The sequence below is a fragment of the Balaenoptera musculus genome, chromosome 12 (assembly GCF_009873245.2).
Source record: "Balaenoptera musculus isolate JJ_BM4_2016_0621 chromosome 12, mBalMus1.pri.v3, whole genome shotgun sequence".
Classification (NCBI taxonomy): Eukaryota; Metazoa; Chordata; class Mammalia; order Artiodactyla; family Balaenopteridae; genus Balaenoptera; species Balaenoptera musculus.
The window spans coordinates 85,123,137-85,144,929 of record NC_045796.1 but is presented as its reverse complement, the minus strand read 5'-3'; the positions used below and the strand labels follow the sequence as shown (position 1 = coordinate 85,144,929).

Below are 21,793 nucleotides of genomic sequence, written 5' to 3'. Positions count from 1 at the left end.
AATACATATCCAAGAATCTAGAGCAAAATGGTAGGCTGAAAATACGAAATACGAGAGGAGACAGATGATGAATTGAAGATATCCAGCAACTAATGAACAAGAGCTCCCCAAGGGGAAAATGGAGAAAACAGAAACTATCAAGTTAACTTCAAAAGAAGAAATAGACTGGCGCTGGATTTCTCACCAGTAAAAAATGAAACACAGATGGTGCAATGCCTTTAAAGTTCTAAAAGAAATGAAGTCTTCCGTAGAATTCTAAGCACAAACCCATCAATTCTATCAATTGTGAGGATATAATACTTTTCAGATATACATTTTGCACAAAGCATTTCTTTTCTTTAACTCTAAGTAAACTAAGAGCTTTGGGAAGGAAATCAAGAAAGAAGATATGGTTTCTAATGCATCAGAAGTCCGATGAACAGAAATTATAACATTAGAGCTGAACACCACAATTAGAAAGCAATTAATCCAAAGAAAAGGGGTCAGTAGGTACTTAGAAGGAAGTAAATACAATGGGTTTCCTCCAACAGATAAAGTGAGCAAGAAGCAACAAGACACTAGGTAGATATCAATCTTATGTTACTTTAAGAACATTTTTTAACAAGAGAAAGAAAAAAAGGAACAAATTTTAAAAGTGGTTCAATTCTACAAATGCTGGTTGAACAAGGCAGAAAAATATACTCATATATATCTATATGTTTTCTTATCCTCAAGGAGCTTACACGTTCCTATAAAAGGGTAGGACAGAGATAAGACACATAAATGATGATAGATTAGGACAGAGTGAGGTCATGTCATCAGAAGTATAAATGCTATGGGGATTCAAATGAAAAAAAGAGAAATGGCACACGTGTTTGGAGATTCAAAAAAGAAGGTCAGGTTTAAAAGAAACCTTGTAAGATGGCCAGGATTCTGACTGACAAAGATGGGAGGAGATGGGTAGAAATTGGCTGTGACGTTCCAAGAACAAACAGTTGAAAAGCAAAAACGGAAAAGGTGGCCACGTTCAGGAAGTGTATGAAAAAAGGCTGGAAACATGCAGGACAGGTTAGAGAGTGGAATCCTTCAGTCCTCGGCTGAATTTATCAGATGGTACAGGGCAGCACTTAAGGTTCCTGGTGGAGGAATGACATTGTCAGAGGACTTTAGAACAGTGGTTTCCACAGTGTGGTTTCCAGACCAAAACCGTCAGAAAATTCTAGGGTCCCTCCTCAGATCCACTGAATCAGAAATTTTGCGATGTATTTCGCAAGCCTTCCAAGTGATTCTGATGCACACGAAACTTCGATAACCACTGTTTCAGAACAATTAGGCTACCAGCACTGTGTAGTGTGGATCAGAGTGGAGCACTAGTTAAAAGGCTCAGCAATTCATCTGACATGTCATTTAGGTGAGATGTGAGGGTCACTATGGCAACAGACTCTGCATCCCTTAGCAACTGATTAGCTGAAGAGAAAGTGAATGAAGATAACTGTGCATTGAAGAATGATGGTAGTGGGCTTCCCTGGTGGCACAGTGGTTGAGAATCTGCCTGCTAATGCATGGGACACGGGTTCGAGCCCTGGTCTGGGAAGATCCCACATGCCACGGAGCAACTAAGCCTGTGCGCCACAACTACTGAGCCTGCGCGTCTGGAGCCTGTGCTCTGCAACAAGAGAGGCCGCGATAGTGAGAGGCCCGCGCACCGCAATGAAGAGTGGCCCCCACTCGCCGCAACTAGAGAAAGCCCTCGCACAAAAACGAAGACCCAACACAGCCAAAAATAAATAAATAAATAATAAAATAAAAAGAATGATGGTAGTAAAAGAAATAGTGAAGTCAGGACATATGGTCCAAGACCTTATCTAATAGTTTGTACTTCCCCAATAATTATTCATTTTAAACATTTTTATAAAAGCACATTATCAAAATAAGAAGGCTCTGTATATTATTTTCATATGGTTGATAAGTCTCATTTAGGACTACCATAGATTAAGCTAACATGCTAACATCTTAATTTCGCTTTCTTCCTTGACCCTGCACACCACACTGCAACTACACACGTGCTTTCAGCCATAAGGGAAACCTAATGAAAAAATGTGCAGTAACCAACGGTAGACTGAGAAGTTATTTGGTTTCTTATTAGTTCTCAGTTTATGATGGAATACCAAGAACAAAACAAAGTTAAACAGGTTCAAAGGAAAAAAAAGGACAGCCTTGAAAGCTGCAAATAGATTTTAAAAGATAATTATTCCAGATACTATCAAATATAGAATATAAAATATTAAGCAATGTTTCCTAATTAAAACTCGAAAACCACAGACGTAACCCCTTTCTCTCTCATATGCTATACTCGACTCCTCAGCAAACCCCACGGGCTCCACCTTCAAAACCTATGCAGAACCTGACCACTTCCTGCCACGTCCACCACCACCATCAGCTCTGCCTTGGATTCCTGCAAAAGTTCTCTCAACTTGCCTTTGCCCTTCGTTTATTATGGTCTATCTCAGGGGCTGGTAAACTCTACCCCAAAAAGGTACATTCAAACCGTTCCTTGTTTTTGTAAGTTTTGCTGGAACACGGCCACGGCATCCGTGACGTACCGTGTACTGCAGCTTCTGTGCTGCAGTGGCAGAGCTGAGCAGCGTGGACCCTACTGTAGGTCCCACGGAGCCTAAAATATTGACTATCCGGTCCTTTAGAGAAAAAAGGTTGCCAGGCCCTGGTCTACATATCACATCAAGTTATCTGCTCACAACCTTCTAGACTTTGCATCTGAGCGTAAAACCTGAAGTCCTTTACCTTGATGACTTGCCCTTCCTCTTCCTCTTCCAGGCTCCCCTCCCCCTCCCCACTCTGCACCTGCTGTCACCTTGGTCTGCAGGGCTTCTCCCCAGGAATCTCACTTCCTGAAGGTCGTTTTGCCCAGATGTCAGCTTCTCAGTAAGGATTTCCTTTCTACTCTACTCTACTCAGCATTTCAAACCGTCCCTCCTCCTGTGCACCGCTTACCCTCCTTTGGCACTTTATTTTTCTCCATAATGCTTACCGCCTGACATACTTATTTGTCTCCTTCTACTAAGTAAGCTCCATGGGGACAGGAACATTTGAGCTTTGTTCATTGTTGTGTCACTAGTACCTGGAATAGTGCCTGGCACATACTAGATGTCAATATAAACATTTGTTACATGAAAAAGCAAGGAAGGATAGATAAGAAAAACTAAATGATCATATGGAATCCTGGAAATTAAGACATTTATAAATTTATTTTAGAATTTCAAGACACACAGGCTTTGATTCTCAGTATTAGAAAAAATGATATGTCAATATCTTCCAAAGGTGTTCAAGTTGGAAAGGCTGTTATTATTGTTGCATTCCTCAAATAAATAGGACAACTTTCTAAATAAGGCTATCAAAATTATCACAATTCTAGGTGACCTTTCTCCTCATCTTTAGACTAAACCTAACTGTCCTTAACTTTCCCATCCCAACCTCCAAATTAAGAGTATAAGACAAAAAGAGTATAAGACAAAAAGACCATATAGTGTTTTTTTTAAAGGCCCCATGTGCTTGAGTCTGAGGGAAAGGATTACGTATATTCTCCTGAAGTGGATCTCCTTGTTACAAAATTCCAGAAAGCTAAAGTTAATTAGCTTCACTTAACATGGGGTAGGAGGTATTAAATTTAAAGTCCATATTCAAACCTGTCTTTTAAATCCACACAGAAAGAGTCTGGTACCATTTTCATTTCAAATTACATTTATGGACCACCCACTTGGGCACACAGCACCACAGGAGACATTAACAAATACTGTCATCACAAAGCATCAGTGTCCCTTTTTAACCTCAGGCCATACAACTAAGTTTCTAATGAAATCCCTTGACCAGCTTCATTTTCAGCCTCTTAAAATTGGCTTTCCTTAAAATGAGCTTTTTATTTATAACTGTATACCAAACATCAAGTGTAAACTAGTGGAGTAACTCCTTTAATAAAACTAGTTTTAAACAGAAGTCTCTCCTGCAAAATACATTTTTCAATTTAAAAAAAAATTTTTTATTTTATCTTTTATTTTTTAATTTTGCTTACAGGCGAAAGTATTGGTAGGTAAAAAAAACAATCACCTGAATCCATTGTTAGTGATTATGTAAGTACTTGAGCACCACTGCTTAGTTACCTTGACTTATAAAATCTCCTGGAAACTCAGAAGTTCAAGTAGAAAGAAACATTTCATATTCTGGGAAAAAGATGTTACCAAGAATTCGAGAATTACATTTTTTCAGGGAACTCCCTGGCGGTCTAGTGGTTAGGACTCCGCGCTTTCGCTGCTGAGGGTGCGGGTTCACTACCTCGTTGGGGAACTAAGATCCCACAAAGCCGTGAGGCATGGCCAAAAGAAAAAAAAAGAAATACATTTTTTCAAAGTCTCAGTAACTACCCTCCCCACTGCTACCTTTCAACAAACTGGAAGGAAATAAGTCTTCTCTATAATCCATAGCTACTGGGCAGACGCGTGCCACTATCTGGTCTCTCACTGTTTTCATCCTTTAAAAAGGCTTAACGGTGTTTTTTCTTTAGTTACAGAATAAAAGCTATTTATCAACAACAACAAAAAACAGTGAATATTTATTTCTTTATTCCACATCTTGTTTCCCGGAGGTACAGCCCGACTTTATATATACATATATATACACATTTTTTTCTTATTGAAGTAGAGTTGATTCACAAAGTTGTGTTAATTACTGCTGTACAGCAAAGTGATTCAGTTATGCATATATATACATTCTTTTCTTACATTCTTTTCTATTATGGTTTATCACAGGTTTTTGAATGTAGTTCCCTGTGCTGTACAGTAGGACCTTGTTGTTTAGCCATCCTCTGTGTAAAAGTTTGCATCTGCTCACCCCAAACTCCCACTCCATCCCTCCCACAACCCCCTCCCCTTGGCAACCACAGGTCTGTTCTCTAGTCTGTTTCTGTTTCATAGATAAGTTCATTTGTGTCATAGTTTAGATTCCACATGTAAGTGATATCATATGGTATTTGTCTTGCTATTTCTGACTTATCCTCACATGGTATGATAATCTCTAGGTCCATCCATGTTGCTGCAAATGGCATTATTTCATTCTTTTTTTATGGCTGAGTAATATCCCATTGTATATATGTACCACATCTTCTTTATCCATTCATCTGTCGATGGACATTTAGATTGTTTCCATGTCTTGGCTATTGTACATAGCGCTGCTATGAACATAGGGGTGCATGTATCTTTCTAAATTATAGTTTTATCTGAATATATGCCCAGGAGTAGGATTGCTGGATCATATGGTAATTCTATTTTTAGTTTTCTGAGGAACCTCCATACTGCTCTCCATAGTGGCTGCACCAGTTTACATTCCCACCAACAGTGTAGGAGGGTTCCCTTTTCTCCACATGCCCTCCAGCATTTGTTATTTGTAGACTTTTTAATGATGGTCATTCTGACCCATGTGAGGTGGAACCTCCTTGTAGTTTTGATTTGCATTTCTCTAGTAATTAGCAACATTGAGCATCTTTTCATGGCCGGTATGTCTTCTTTGGAGAAATGTCTGTTTAGGTCTTCTGCCCATTTTTCAATTGGGCTGTTTTTTGTTGTTGTTGTTGAATTCTATGAGCTGTTTGTATATGTTGGAAATTAATCTCTTGTTGGTCGCATCATTTGCAAATATTTTCTCCCATTCTGCAGGTTGTCTTTTCGTTTTGTCTATGGTTTCCTTTGCTGAGCAAAAGCTTGTAAGTTTGATTAGGTCCCATTTGTTTATTTTTGTTTTTATTTCTACTGCCTTAGGAGACTGACCTAAGAAAACACTGGTACAATTTATGCCAGAGAATGTTTTGCCTATGATCTCTTCTAGGAGTTACATGGTGTCATGTCTTATGTTCAAGTATTTAAGCCATTTTGAGTTTGTGTGTGACATGAGGGAATGTTCTAACTTCACTGATTTACATGCAGCTGTCCAGCTTTCCCGACATCACTTGCTGAACAGACCGTCTTTTCTCCATTGTATGTTCCTGCTAAAGATTAACTGATCGTAGGTGTGGGGGGTTTATTTCTGGGCTCTCTATTCTGCTCCATTGATCCATATTCTGTTTTTGTGCCAATACCACGTCATTTTGATTATTGTAGCTTTGTAGTATTGTCTGAAGTCTGGGAGGGTTACACCTCCTGCTTTGTTCCTTCTCTTCAGGATTGCTTTGGCAATTCTGGGTCTTTTATGGTTCCATATAAATTTTAGGATTATTTGTTTTAGTTATGTGAAAAATGTCATGGGTAATTTGATAGGGATTGCATTAAATCTGTAGATTTCTTTGGGTAGTATGTCCATTTTAACATTATTAATTCTGCCAATCCAACAGCATGGGATATCTTTCCATTTCTTTGAATCATCTGCAGTTTCCTTTATTAATGTTTTATGGTTTTCAGCACATAAGTCTTTTACCTCCTTGGTCAGGTCTTCCTAAGTATTTTATTTTTTTGGATGTGATTTTTAAGGTATTGTTTTTTTACATTCCCTTTCTGATGTTTCATTGTTAGTGTAAAGAAATGCAACCTATTTCTGTATGTTAATATTGTATCCTGCTACCTTGCTAAATTCATTTGTCAGTTCTAGTTGTTTTTGTGTGGAGTCTCTAGGGTTTTCTAAATATAGTATCGCGTCATCTGCATACAATGACAACTTTACCTCTTACCTACCAATGTGGAATACTTTTCTTTTTCTTGTATGATTGCTGTGGCTAGGACTTCCAATACTATGTTGAATAGAAGAGGTGAGAGTGGGCATACTGGTCTTGTGCCAATTTTAGTGGGAAGGCTTTCAGCTTTTCACTGTTGAGCATTATTTTGGCTGTGAGTTTGTCATAAATAGTTTTTATTAGGTTGAGATATGTTCCCTCTATACCCACTTTGGTAAAAGTTTTTTATCATGAATGGATGTTGAATTTCTTTTCCTGCATCTACTGAGATGTTCATGTAGTTTCATCTTTTGTTTATGTGGTGTATCACATTGATTGATCTAAGTATGCTGAACCATCCTTGTGAACTTTCAGCCTGACTTTTACACTGTTTATGCACAAAAGCATAAAACATGAGATAATATATACATTCTTCCATCTATCATCAAAAATATGGTGAATATTTTTCTGTCAAAACATATAAAGCTGTATCATTACACTGTATGTAATGTTATTTCAAGTATCCTCATTGATGGGTAAATACCCAAGTTGTTTCTTTTTGTTTGCTATTTCTTATCTAAACTTGGTGGGACGTGGAAACTGGTTAGTATTGGAGGAGCAAGAAAATGCAAATATGATTTCAAGATTTCCCTCTGAGTAAACAGTTTAGGGCACACAAAAGGCAGAGGACAACTCCTGCTACCCTATGAGATGAGGATGACAGATGGAAACTAAGTGGAAGAGGGAAGGAAAGGAGTTCAACCTTGGAATTGAGGTTTGAGGGGTTGGCAGGACATTCATTTTGGTATAGATAAACCAGATAGTGGTTAGAAGATAGGAATGGAAATCTAAGATTCTGAATTTATTGATTAAATTATTAATACCCCTTAAATTATCCAGCATAACTAGGCTTATTTATTGTCAACTGTCAAGTCTCCAAAACATGACTTAGAAAACCTCATTGATCTAGTAAAGCTACATTTATTAGACTAACTGCAGTGAGGGAGATCAAGAAGGGCAAAGGCAAAGGGTATTTATAAGGTTTAAGGGGCTGGGCTGGACCACTTTAATCAAGGTCTTAGACATGGTGGGGAACAGGCTAGAATTGGGCTACGTTTATGACATAGGTTTTGGGTTGGTGGATGCAGTGAAATGAGAAATCCCGAAGCAAGTCTTCCTGGGCAGTTAATCTTGGTAAGTAAGCTATTGGAGTTGTTTCACAGTAGGAGTTGTCAACAACTTGTGTTTGTCCTTGGCGGTACTTAACGCAGGGGCAGGGAAATGCGTCTGCACCCAGAATTGTTGAGCATTAGCAACACAATGTTGGTGTCAGTTCCCCACATCTTATGGGATTAAAAAGCTTTTAAAACTTACAGAGCAGCATTTGGGAATGGTTTAGACTTTAGTCTAGTATGAATTGTTAACAAGAGAGTGCCCTGGAATGGATAAGATGCTAGAGTTGGAGTACATATGGAAAATATCCAGGAAGAAGGCACTAGGTTTCTGACACTATCATAAGAAGTGACTTTGACTAGAAAATCCTCCTGTTTCGCTCACAGCTTTCTGAGCAAATGCTTAACATAAGAAAGTGTAAAAATTGCTCTATCTTTAAAAATAGGTGAGAAATGTATAGAAATATCTTAAATTGTTTAAGTAAGTTGGATTATATAACCAAACATAGAATACCATCTTTGCATTTAAATTGGTGGGTTATTTAAATACATGAAAAAATTCTTCAACAAGTTTTCAAGTATTATGTGCCTTTAGAGGTTTAATTTCTGAAGAGTTTTTATTATGTTCTTTGTGGATTTAAACTGTCCTTTTGCAGAGCCTCAAAAGGAGTAGATTCTGTAAACCTAGTCAAAGAATGACTCATTTTCCACAGCTGAATATTCCTATAGTTAAACCAAGGTTTATTTGATGCTAGAAATTTATACCAGAAATGACAGGAAAATGTGAGAGACAAATTATTTTGTAGCAGATTCAAAACTGAAAGTAAACACAAAAGATCAACTCACTTGCACAAGAAGGTATACTTTTTAATCTAAATTGCTTAGGGAATTACCAGATAGCATACACTGTATTCACTAATTCTTATGTTGAAAATATGTTCTGTCATTTTGTGGGGCAAAATTCATCTTGCTGAACCACTGGGCCTATCAATTTAAATTTTTTGGAATTTAAGAAAAATAATATATAGAAGTGTAAATTTTTAAAAGGAAATAAGTAATATATAATTATATAAATAATGTAATTATAATACCCCCAAAATGGTAATTAGAAGTGGTTATCTTTAGTAATTCCATATCGTGGCCTGCACTTGGAACTGTCAGTTTTTAAAATAGTAGCCATCTGGTGGTGTACAGTGGTTCTCATGTGTTTTTTTTCCCCTCCCTTTTATCATTTTCTCAAAATATATACACTTACGTTTTCTGAACCATATATCATGTGATTTAACCTCTTAACAACAGAGCACTTTTTAATAGCTGGATGTTCTCTTACATAACCAGAGAACAGCTATTAAATTTAGGAATTTTAATCATGATTCTATTTTTTAAAATGTGCTCTACAGTCCATTCTTCGACATGTCATTTATCCCAGTGTATTTTTCACAGTGCGTTTACCCTCTAGTGCAAGATCCAATCCAGGACCACGTATTACACTGTGTTCTGGTGTCCCTTTACTACCCTGAATCTGTGAATTCCTCAGCCTCTGGTCTCTGACGACACTGACAGTTCTGAAGCACATGGCCAGCTCCTTTATACCATGTTTGTCAGTCGTCAGTCTGGGTTTGTCTCCTGTTTCCTCGGGATCTGATTCTTGTTCCCCGTTCTTCCCAGGGTGTCACATCCTGAGGCACAGGCTGCGCTGCCCCTGGATGATGTTAATTTTGTTCACCCGGGACGGCGTGTGCCCATCTTCCTCTGAGATGTGCTATGACAGCTACTACTTTTCCTCTTACAGCTAACAAACGGTAAGTGGAGACGCCTCATTCTGGTTTTAATCTGCAGTTTTCTAAACTGAGTTTAATTTCAATTACTGTAGCTTCATTTTTAAACACTGTATTTGGTTCATTTACAAATCTGCTAGGGTTTCGTTCATTCTTTTTTAATACTTTGTTGTTCCCTGCTGATATTTTGATCTGGTATTATTCCTTTCATCACAGTTAGCTGTTCCATAATCTGTGTTGGTAATTCCAATATCAGGGCTTTACAAGTCTCTTTCTGCTGTCTGCTATTTCTTCTAGCTCTCTTACATGGTGTTTTGATTCCTTGCGTGCTTGTATATTTGACTCTGATGTCTTCACTTGCACTCCTCTGTGGGAATTCCGTGAAGCCAAGAATTATGGTACTTTCCTCTAGGGAGGATTAAATTTACTTGCACCATGTGCCTACCGCACTGCCAGAAATTGCAATGAAACAAATTCACTCTGGTGATGTGTATTTGGCCTGCAAATCTGCAAAGAGCTAGTCTGCGGCTACAATTTCTTAGGAATGTGATTCCTTCCTTCCTGTTCTTGGCACTAAGGCCAACTTTGCTTTCGGTTTTCTGCAAGTAACATGTTTAACTTTCTTTGTGGTTCACCCTCACACGATGATGCCATCCTTGGGAGAGGGAGGGGCTTAGCTTTGTAAGAGGCTGCATTTCCTATGAGATGCCAGCCACTCACGTGGGCCCTAGACCTGCGTTGTCGAATATAATAGCCACTGGTAACATGGCTGAGACTGAAACTAGGGAACTGAATTTCTAATTGTATTTAATTTTAATTAATTTAAACTAAAAACTGAAGCAGTGTAAAATATTTTTTCATTAAACAACTTTAGTGCTTTGGTAGAACTATACTTCACTTTAACCAATAAACGTTCTCATTTAGATAATGAAAATTTATAGTGTTTGAATTAAGATGTTCCGTAAGTATAAAACACACACCAGGTTTTGAGGACTTAGTATGAAAAAGGATATAATGTATGACACAGAGAAGGCTCTTGGACACCTCCCTTGTTTACCTGGGACGAAGCCAGACAGCAGCCCTCTATGCTCTGTCTCTCCTTCACGAAAGATCTGCTAAGCTGTTTGTTCCCACTGATCAATCAGAACAAGAGGCTTGTTGATTTGACCTGAGTAACCTTTAGTTAGATTTCCCTCCTTCGCCAGGCCCCCAAAGGGCCTCCTTCTGCCCTACCCTCAGCCTGAGCCAGCAGACAGCCCCTCCTAAGCAAGCCCTCCTGGCTGACCTCAGGAAAAACATCCCATGGTCATCCCACTCTTCCAGCTGGTTCCTTCTAGCCTTGCTTACTCCTCCCTAGAAAAGAAAAGCCCTCTCCTGCCTGGCGTCTGAAACGCCTGCAAGTATCTCATGGTCAGCTCCTCTTTCTGCAGCATCCCCTCTTCCTACTGTAATAATCTGTTTAAACATGGCTCTCCTTTTGATTGCTTGAAATGGTTGATCACTCTTCCCTTGGCTTACAGGAAACTACCGTCACCTAATCTTCCTTCTTCTTAGTTCTCCGTTGCTGGTTGCTCTTCTTTCAACGGGACGGCCACAGAGCTCCACCCTCGCACCTCTTCTCTGTTTGAGTTCACCCTCTAGGTGATCTCACATCCAACCTCACAGCTTTCCTTCCCACCTGCCCCAGCCAACCCGGCATAAACTTCTCCAGATCTCCAGACCCGACTCAACTGCCAACTCAAGATCTGTACTTGGATGTTCAACAAAGGACTCAACCCAAAATACTCAAACCAGAACCCCATGTTCTCCCTCACTGCATGAATGAGGGAAACAGATCTGTGGAATTAAGAATATACTCACTTTGCAAAAAGAGTCAAGAGGCATCAGCCCAACAGCAAGCTCCTGAATGTACTTCCGTATGGTATCATATTAAAACTTAGATTCATATACAACTTTCAGCAATACCCTCATGCTTTCAGTCCGCGTGCCACTTATATGTGGGACTGTTAAGGCTATTTAGAAAGCATGGTAAAAATCCCAAACAAAAAACAAATTCAGAAAGGAATTTTCTTCACAGTTAAATCTTTTCACTTAATTCTCTAATACTTCAGCCCATACTACCCTAACTGAAACTGCATTCTCAAAGGTTTAAGATTGGCTAGTTGGTGAATATCTCTCTGAAGCATCCACACGAATGATCTCTGCACACAGCAGTACCTTGGATCCTGTAATGCTTTTAGTATTCTGTTCATCTCTCATTGTCCAGACTTATGTTTCCTTCTCAAATAACCTAGGTTTAAGCTCTTTGACCTCTGATTTTCTTTTATATTGTCTGTGACTTTGATTTCCTTGTGACTTCAAATGACTGTCTCCATTATACTAAAAAAGCAGTAACACCCTTTTGTTTTTAAAATTAAAGGACAGATGATGCAAACAAAACACAAAAATGTGAAATGTAGAAAAAAGAGACTTGGAATCCAGACACTTGCATTATAGTCCCAAGTCTCATACTATCAACTTTTAACTTATCTCTTAGGGCCTTAGTATCTGTATCTGCAGAAAAGGGGTATTAAACCAGTTAGATGGCTTCACTAAAGTTCCCTTTTTTTGCTTTAACATTCTAGTTTATATTTTTAAAATTGTTTACAACTTAAGTGTCTCTTTGTAGCCTGTATTTCCATTTCTATACTTCTAATACAGAAAATGAGGGGGAAAAGATTCTCTATCTCTAACTGACATAATATCTTAGATAAAAGTTTGCAGAAGGACAGGTACTTGAGGTTCTGAGAAAACAAGTCAACCCACTTTTATCATTGGCAAAAGCAAAACAGCTTGGTAAACACGTTTTATTTATAGAGAATGTATTTTGAGTCACTCCTTGATAATGGGCTTGTTTACTCCAGAACTTAGTGTTCAACTACTTTCTAAAGTAAGATATCAATGCACATTTTACTTTATTAATTTTACTCTAACATTATCTTTAGTTATTCAAAATAATTCTTACTTTTCCTTTTGTACTTAGTATAATTTTAACCCTGCTTTAGCCCTTTAATTTTAAATCAGTTTTTTGTAATTCACGTAGTTTAAAGTTTAACACATCAGTTTCTATTTTAGCATCATCAGCTAACTTGAGTCATCTTAACCATTTGTCCTAGTAAAATTATATCCTAAAGCTAAAATCTAAAGCCATAGATCGTTCAATGATTTTTTAAGGCTGGCTACGTATATTAACAAATATACTTAACCAGACTAATCCACAAAAATCCAGTTTGATTTATACAGATCATCCCATTTCCAGTTGCTTTAATGTCCAAATAAGACAACACAAGTTTACTCCAAGGAATGATAAAGTAATAAATAGGATGGCAGAAATAAGACTTTGGGTTCATAGATTTTTAAAAATGATCATTTGGAAATATATTATCTTGCTTCATCCCTCACTGTACTCCCCAAATACTCAATGCTCCTGCCACAATTTATTTTTTCTGTAAGATGCCAAGTAGATTTGTTTTTATGCCTTGTTAATGCAGGTTCCTTCTCTGCTTGGAATAGCCTCCAGTTTTTTTTGTTTGTTCATTTGGATTTAACTTATGCTTTGGGACCCAGTTAAAAAGTTACACTGCAGAGAAAACCATTAGCCCCTTTTGCCTTCCCATAGCATTTTGTCTGTAATTTCATTATAGCTTGCCATTTACTTTTCTATTACAATTATTTATTTTCATATCCAAATCCATTAGGCTGTTTGCTTTCCAAAGGCAGGGGCTGTGGTATATGTGTCTCCTCTGATGCCTTCTCTCCTTCCCAGAATCTACCCCAGTACTCTCTTCTGTTTGTCCACAAAGGGACACGGATCATTCATCTTCCTATTTGGGCTCAAATATTTCTGTATATTTATGTTGCTCTTCATAATTCTGTGTCTGTTTTAACTATTTTATTCACACTAACATATAAGTTGTCTGTGTACTAATGCTCATTAGATTAAGCAGCAATTAAAGAACGTGAAACTAAGAATGTAAATAAAAGTCCTTTTGTCATATTAGCATATAAAATTTAAAACTTGATTTCTAATTTGCTCAGCTGACTCACTTTGGACTTATAAACAATGCATTACCTGTAAGGATAAATTAAGTAATATTGTTGTTTTAAGGTAACTTTGTGAACATAGTATGATAGGCATTCTTTATAAATCTGCTAAATCATCCTATTGTTTAAGGGATCATTTTAAACACAAAAAACCTTAACAAATAGTTAAGTATTAGATGACTTAACCTTAACAAATAGTTAAGTATTAGATGACTCTCAAACATTATAACATTTAATAAATGCCAGACCACCACATATATGAATGCAAGATTACTTAAGAAAAACAAGTCTATAAAATGCACTTAATAATGGTAAGAGATCAATATATGTATTTTTAGAAATCACTGCTTTAACATCTTTTAAGGAGATTACCTTTCCTCAAAAATAATTCTAAGTATAACACTCTAAATTATAATTTTTGTTTCATAATCTAAAAATCATTCTCCAAAACTCTGTTACTTGCAAAAGGTACATAACGAAGGTGACATCAAGTACCTTATGGGGTATTTATATTACAGTATTATCTGCTCTAGTCACTGTGCCCACTAAAATGTCACAGGTAATAGTGGTGCGTCTCTCCTCTGCACGCTGACATTTCCTAGCGTGCAGTGAATGCATTCTGCACCATCGCTCTGTCACCACACTTACCACCCCATCCCCATCCCTATGCGTCAAACCTCACGTTCTAACCTGCTCCTTCATCTTTCTCCATCACTTCAGAAAACTTTTAACATTTAAAACTCAATAATTTTCATCTCCTTATATATGAATTAGTAGGATTAATATTTTCTTTATGAGCAGCAGTCCCCAAAGCCATCTTAATTTTGAATCTGGGGAAGGAGAGTTCTCTTAGAGCCCCTCATCATTTTTGTTTAAAGTATTCTCTTAAAAAATCTACCCTGCCACCCCAAATTCAATGGTCATATTTCTACCATCCTCTTCCAAGTATGCACAGGCAAATTTGACTTTAGAGATTAGCTGGAGAACCAAAAAAATACTGGGAAAAATAAAGCCATAAACCTAAAGGGTATGTTTTTGTACTGCAAAGTAACATTTCAAAGAATAAGTCAACTAAAATGTTTTACAAAAATATTCGACAGTTCAAAGGAGGTCATTTTAACCAGTGGTTCCCAACCTTTTTGGCACCAAGGACCGGTTTCGTGGAAGACAATTTTTCCATGGACAGGGGGTGGGGGGGATGGTTTGGGGGTGATTCAAGCGCATTACATTTATTGTGCACTTTATTTCTATTACTACATTATAATATATAATGAAATACTTACACAACGCACCATAACGCAGAATCAGTGGGAGCCCTGAGCTTGTTTTCCTGCAACTAGATGGTCCCATCTGGGGGGGATGGGAGACAGTGAACCCCGACGTGTGTTGCTTTTGTCCAGTCTACTCCATAATCTCATTTTGGTTGCTGTCATTGCAGAAAACTCTGCTTCACAAAGATGGGATGTTGGAAATGGAAGCAGGCTTTTCAGTGCTTTTGTGGCCATCTCAGGATATTCCGCCTTGACTTTAATCCAGAACGCATGGAGATTTGAAGTTGTCTCACACATACTTTTAAGGCCACCGTCATTTGCCATCTCAAGCAGTGGATCCTCTTCTAATACAGACAAACTCGATTCACCTGGCTTATTCACAAATGGGTAATGGATCCATTCCTTCCCAGTTTGGGGGTCCTTTGTGGTTGGGAAGTGATGCTCAAACTCTTTTGAAAGCTGAGATGGTGATCATGCACCAGCTGGGAGAAAGAAGGCCCTGGCTCCGTCTCTTTCAAAATCTCTGCTAATGTTGGAAACATGTCAAAAATCCCAATGTTCACTTGTCGCCCCCCACAATTCCAGTTTGGCTTTGAATGAAGCCACTTTATCTGCCAACTTGAACACAGTGGTTGTTCTACCCTGAAGTGACAGATTGAGTTCGTTGAGCAGGTTGAATATATGCCACACAAGTAAGCAAGTTTTGCAACCCATTCTGTGTCACTGAAATGTGCTGCCAGTGGTGACTGTTTTTCTAAAAGAATTCTCTGGAGCGGCTCTCCTAACTCAGAAACTCTGGCCAGTGCTCTACGTTTAGAAAGCCATCTCACTTCTATGTATAAGAGAAGACGTGAGTGCTCTGCGTCCATCTCCTCACAGAGCTGTGCAAACAGACGTGAGTTAAGGGCATGTACTTTAATGTGGTTGATAATTCTAATCACATCCTGCAAAACGTTAAGTTCAGGTGACATTTTTCGGCTAGCCAGCATTTCTCTCTGGATGACACAGTGCGTGGACCCACATTCAGAAGCGACCTCTTTGACCCAAGTAGTGAAACCAGAAAGCCGTCCAGTCACGGCAGCCGCTCCGTCCGTGCATATACGGACACAAAATGACCAATTCAGTTTTCCTGATATGTAATCATTCAAAGACTTGACTAGTTCTGCAGCTGTGGTGTTGGTTGGCAACAAAAGTGCACATAACACACCCTCATTCACATCCTCCTGAAAAATATATGGCACAAAAACAAGCATTGTTGCCTTGTTGTCAACATCGGTGGACTCGTCAACCTGGACTGTGTACCACGGTGACTCATTAATCCTCTCTAACTGTGCCTCACTATCCTCTGCTATTTCATCAATTCGTCTAGTTATGGTGCTAGCCGAAAGAGAAACACGTGCCACCTTTTAAACTGCAGCCTCTCCAGAAGTTCACGACAAATGTCCTTAGCAGCAGGCAGGGTCAACTCTTCACCAATAGTAAAGGGCTTCTTAGCTTTAGCAATGCGGTTAGCCACTAAGAATGACGCTCTCAGTGCAGACACATGTGATGAAGTGGTGGCCTTCAATAACTGCTTCTGTTCTTCATGTTCACCTTTTTTCTTTAGAAAAACCCCAAAGGCTTGTCTTTTAATGCAGGGTGCTTGGTCTCCATGTGGCAAAGCAGTTTTGAAGGTTTCATGGCTTTGTTGGATAGCCGGTCACCACATGTTATACAAAGCAGGCTTGGAGAATGTGAATCACCTGTTGCAATGAACCCATAACTTAAGTAGGACTCTTGGTATTTTCTTTTAAATGCAGCTTTCTTTTTGTTGGCAGTCTTAAGAGTCTTCTGTCTCATCATTGGGTCCTTCCCCCTTTTCAAAGAAGCTCTCCAGCGACGTTTGTTTTTTACTCATTTTGCCTAGGGTTATCTTGTGGGCTTACCAAAACTGTGACTGAGACAAGGGCGCAGTGCAGGAAAGAGGCGTGGATGGAAGTGGTAAATAAAATAATGGGCAGGCCAGGCACAGACTAAAATAAGTGTCGGATTCTGACTTAAAGCCTGCCACCAGAAGCAGCTTAACTGTCACTTGCCACTCACTGGTAGGGTTTTGATATGAGTCTGCAAGTAACTGATTTATGATGGTCTCTGTGCAGTCAAACCTCTCTGCTGATGATAATCTGTATCTGCAGCCGCTCCCCAGCGCTAGCATCACCGCCTCAGCTCCACCTCAGATCACCAGGCATTAGATTCTGATAAGGAGCGTGCATCCTAGATCCCTTGCATGCGCAGTTCACAGTAGGGTTTGCGCTCCTCTGAGAATCTAATGCCACCGCTGATCTGACAGGAGGCGGAGCTCAGGCGGTAATGCGAGCCATGGGGAGCGGCTGTAAATACAGACAAAGCTTCACTTGCCGGCCGCTGCTCACCTCCTGCTGTGCGGCCTGGTTACTAACAGGTCACGAACCGATACCAGTCCGTGGCCTGGGGCTAGGGACCCCTGATTTAAGCCACTATAAATTAGATTTGACTGAAAAAGAAAAATACTGAATGTGATTCATAAAAAAGTTATGGCCAAGGGTATGATTTAACTAAACTTACTGATCTATAACATAAAAATTCACTCAGTTCAGCAATATAAGGGCATTTTAAAGCCCTTTACCAGTGCAACTTAATTTTGAAATTTTAATGCTTTTCTGCTAAGGTTTCAATACTACTATAACAATTTAAGAAACAGAACCTATTTTAGATCTTCAAGATCAGTGCCCTCTTAAAAAAAAATTACAAATCAACTCAACAGTAATTTTTCATTCTATTTTCACTGAGCTAAAAACGACAACCCAAAGCATTTCAACTATCAACCCTACTGTGACATGTGTATGTACATTTCAAAGTAAAAAATCTGGGACTAAACTCATTACAAAAGTAGAGCTGGAAAATCAAGTCATATTTATTTATAATAGAAACCTATAATAAAATCTAAAGAAAAAATGGTTCTGAAGAACCTAGGGGCAGGACAGGAATAAAGATGCAGACATGGAGAATGGACTTGAGGACACAGGGAGGGGGAAGGGTAAGCTGGGACAAAGTGACAGAGTGGCATGGACATATATACACTACCAAAGGTAAAACAGATAGCTAATGGGAAGCAGCCGCATAACACCAGGAAATCAGCTCGGTGCTTTGTGACCACCTAGAGGGGTGGGATAGGGAGGGTGGGAGGGAGACACCAGAGGGATGAGATATGGGGATGTATGTATACATATAGCTGATTCACTTTGTTATACAGCAGCAACTAACACAACAATGTAAAGCAATTATACTCCAATAAAGATGTTAAAAAAAATAGAAACCTTTTATTACTATTTCTTCTTCATGTCTGTTTTCCCATCTCATCTCTTGATTTATTCTTTTCTCCCAGGTTTAGTCTCTTCCCTTCTTTCCCTTACACCCTGGACTCTGCGGTAGGTCTCCTCATTCTCTCGCTCTCAGCTTGTCCTTGGCTTTCCATTCTACTTCAGTCCTTCCACCCACCTTCCCAGACAGCCTAGGCAATGATGGAGAATGGTACCAGCTGTACCGATTTGTTCAACAAAAATACAGACAGATAATTTCATCTCTGGCCCCTGACATATTTATCTATCACGAACTTATCTTCAGTCAGATCCTTCTTCTGTTCACCGATCAAAACTTTTGCCACTTTCTTCAGTTTGGTGCCCAATGGCCCACACAATTCTCAGCAGATGACCGAACTCAAACTTCACAGCAAAATGAGGCAATCATATAGAACTTCCTGTTCACCCTAAGAAATTACTATCTGAGTCCATATTGTTGCTTCCTTCCTTGTTCTAGGGAAAGAGGTATCCCTCCTTCTATCTAAAGCATTCAGTCTTTGATGTTCTAAATACCATCTCCTCCAGAACTGGACGATACTGGCCCATCATTCATCCTTTCTGATATTTTTCTTCAACTTTTCCTGCTCCATTAATTCCATTCCATCATCCCTGAAGTCTCTCCTCATTTAAAAAGAAAAACAAAAAGATTTTCTCCTGACCCTGCACGCCTTCTCTAGTTTCCATCCAATCCCTCTCAACCTCCACAAATAATTTCTGTGAAGAATATAAACTCAGTCACAGCTTTATATCTCTTTTTATTCACTGCACTTAGTTTTCGCCTCCACCGCCTCTGTGCAGTCCCCTTCCCCACACCTCCTTCACCCGCCTGCCCCTGGATAGCCATCCTCCTCCGAGCCCCGGTCTCCACGCTCCTCACTCTCTACCTTCTGAGTTCATTACGTAAATATCCAAGTGCCCACGAAATCTCCACCTCAAGATCTGTGAGACATCTCAAGTCAACTAATCATTTCTTACATTTCTTCTCTAATCTTAGTATCCATTTTTAACTCAGCTTGGTGATACCAAAATTTACCCCATTATTCAGTAACTGGAGGGCCATTCTAGAATATTCTGTTGCCTTGCCACTGCTTCAGACCCAAGCAAGCAGAAATCCTCTTGCTTCTCTCTTCATCTCACACCCTCCAGACCACTGTTTACTCCAGGCTCTCACCATCTCGCCCGCATGACTGCACACAGCCCCTGCCGGCAGCCTCTCCCAGCCGATTTCTACGCTCTGCTCTCAACCTCTCCAACCCGTTCTCTCTGTTATAATAAAGTTACTGAAAACAAACCAGACCACAGTTTCAACTTCCTTGCTTAGAACTCTTCCAAGGCCTTCCGGGGCCTGAGTCCTAACTCTGCAATCCCATTTTCTCCCTCCCTCTAACCCACACCCCTCCAGAATTAGAACAACAAAACAGTAACAGTGCTTTACGTTCGCCGGAACACAAAACTTTACAGTTTAAGCGAATTTCGTTTGAGCATTTTGTTCCTTTGCCTAGAACAGCCTCCCCTTGATGCACAGACCAGGTAAATTCTTCATTCACACCTTGAGAGGCAGCTCTGCTCTCCCTTTTCTGAAGCCCTGCTTTCTGAAGACCACCACCCCCCAGTGATCTCCACGGAGAGCTCCTTACTTCTTCCGCTGGGCTACCCTGGACTCTGTACCTATTCCTGTTACTCTACCACATTCCAGAGTTGACCCTGGTAAAAAACTCCAAATTTATCTTTTCCATAACGGTACCCCTGAATGATTTATCAAGAAATATACTATATTTGACATATGACTTTACCCTGAAATAAAAGCATTTTGAAGACAAAAGTAGAAAAAATTTTTGCGAATCCTGAAAGAATCAACTTAGAATCCTTAATCAGAACAGCATACTATAATATTCAAAGGGAAAAAAACCGTCATCTTAGCACACAGAAAACAGAAAAAAAAGACTGTCTCAAAATTCACAGAGGTTAAGAGCACAGGATCTCAGAGCTTTTGTCAGAATACACACGAAATACTTAGCACAGTGTCTGAAACACAATTACATGTTCTTAATAGTTCATCACTGTCATAATTAACATTATTATTATTAACTAAAGTAACGAGAGTTGGATGGATCAAAAGTCGTTCTAGGTCATAGGTACTTTTGGTCTCAGTCCTAAAAATTGCAGATACCACCAAAACTCTCCTGAAATTTTTAAGAACAATGAAAAAAGACATTTAGAATGTTTCTCATTATACTAGTACACGTGATAAATAATAACTACGTTTTGTTCTTCAAAAGTAACTACTTTGTAATGATACTTTCCCTAATGGAAACCATTAAATTACCGAGATAGTCTACTGAAGAGACCAAGGTCTTCTTGCTGGAAGTTCCTTTGTCACCACATATTAAAACAAATGCATCAAATGATTAAGACACCAAAATGCAAGACACATCTTTTCTCACAGAGCTATAAATTCTAAGATGGGTGATAAAAGCTACTTTACCTTCAGGGGCATCTGCATCACATCTCTTTGGCACAGAAAGGGTTGAATTGCCTTTATGGGCATCATAAGTTATATTGCTCTGAAAGATGAAAATATAGTTAAAATATAAATAGTATATTAATAAATATATTTTGATTAAAAACTAATCACTTTATGAACTTTATACTGTTTTCTATTAAACTACATCTAGCTAATATTCTAAAAGGTAAATTACATAAAATTGCAACTAGAAGAAAAAGATTTAGGGTAAATTTAACGTTAGGGCTTTCCTACAACAATCTTTAGGCCCTGTGTTGAACAACAGAGCTTCTGCCCAGAGAAAGAGCCTACTTATTTTTCCACTGTGGAACAAGAAAAGAATATCATTCATCCATGCAAAAGCATGACGTTATTTCATTCATTCATAGAAGAATGTTTTATAAGCATGACCTAGTGAACCAGGTGCAGGAGATAAGGCAAGAAGAGAATAAAAGGTATAAGAAATGAAAAAAATGACTAAGGTGACCTTCTAGCATTGTTTCCCAAACTTGTGTCATTCGTTACCTCCATTATGATCGTGCCTTATCTTTGATCCCCTGGCATTGTTACTTAATATTTTTCAATGGACTAACTTCTCAATCCTTAGCAATATTATGGATGGTATTAAAGGTCTGATGTGCTTACTAGATTTTGTTTGTTTGTTCCTAATTACATATTAAAGAAAGAATGGAGGAAGTACAGGATAAAGGAGTGACCTGGGCAGACTGGATTAATAATGAAAAACTCCATTAAAGTAAGGCTTGAACTGGGTCCTGAAACATGGATTTGATTTGACTTGTTAGAAGGTAGAGCAAGAGATATTTTAGGAAAAGGAAACTAAACAAAGGCTGAATTAGATATGGTCAAAATATTTTAAGCTGTCAAGATATTCAAACTAGCTCTCCAGGTACAACTAGGAAT

General features: G+C 38.8%; 1 protein-coding gene across 1 annotated transcript in view; it reads right to left on the bottom strand.

The window, feature by feature from the left end:
• The window catches only part of LMBRD1 (LMBR1 domain containing 1), a 120,387-nt gene that overhangs the window by 8,003 nt on the left and 90,591 nt on the right, over window positions 1–21,793 (bottom strand). Inside the window, exon 14 of the mRNA XM_036871758.1 lies at window positions 20,855–20,933. Within this exon, the coding sequence (XP_036727653.1) occupies window positions 20,855–20,933 (79 nt within the window). The remainder of the gene's footprint in view (window positions 1–20,854; window positions 20,934–21,793) is intronic.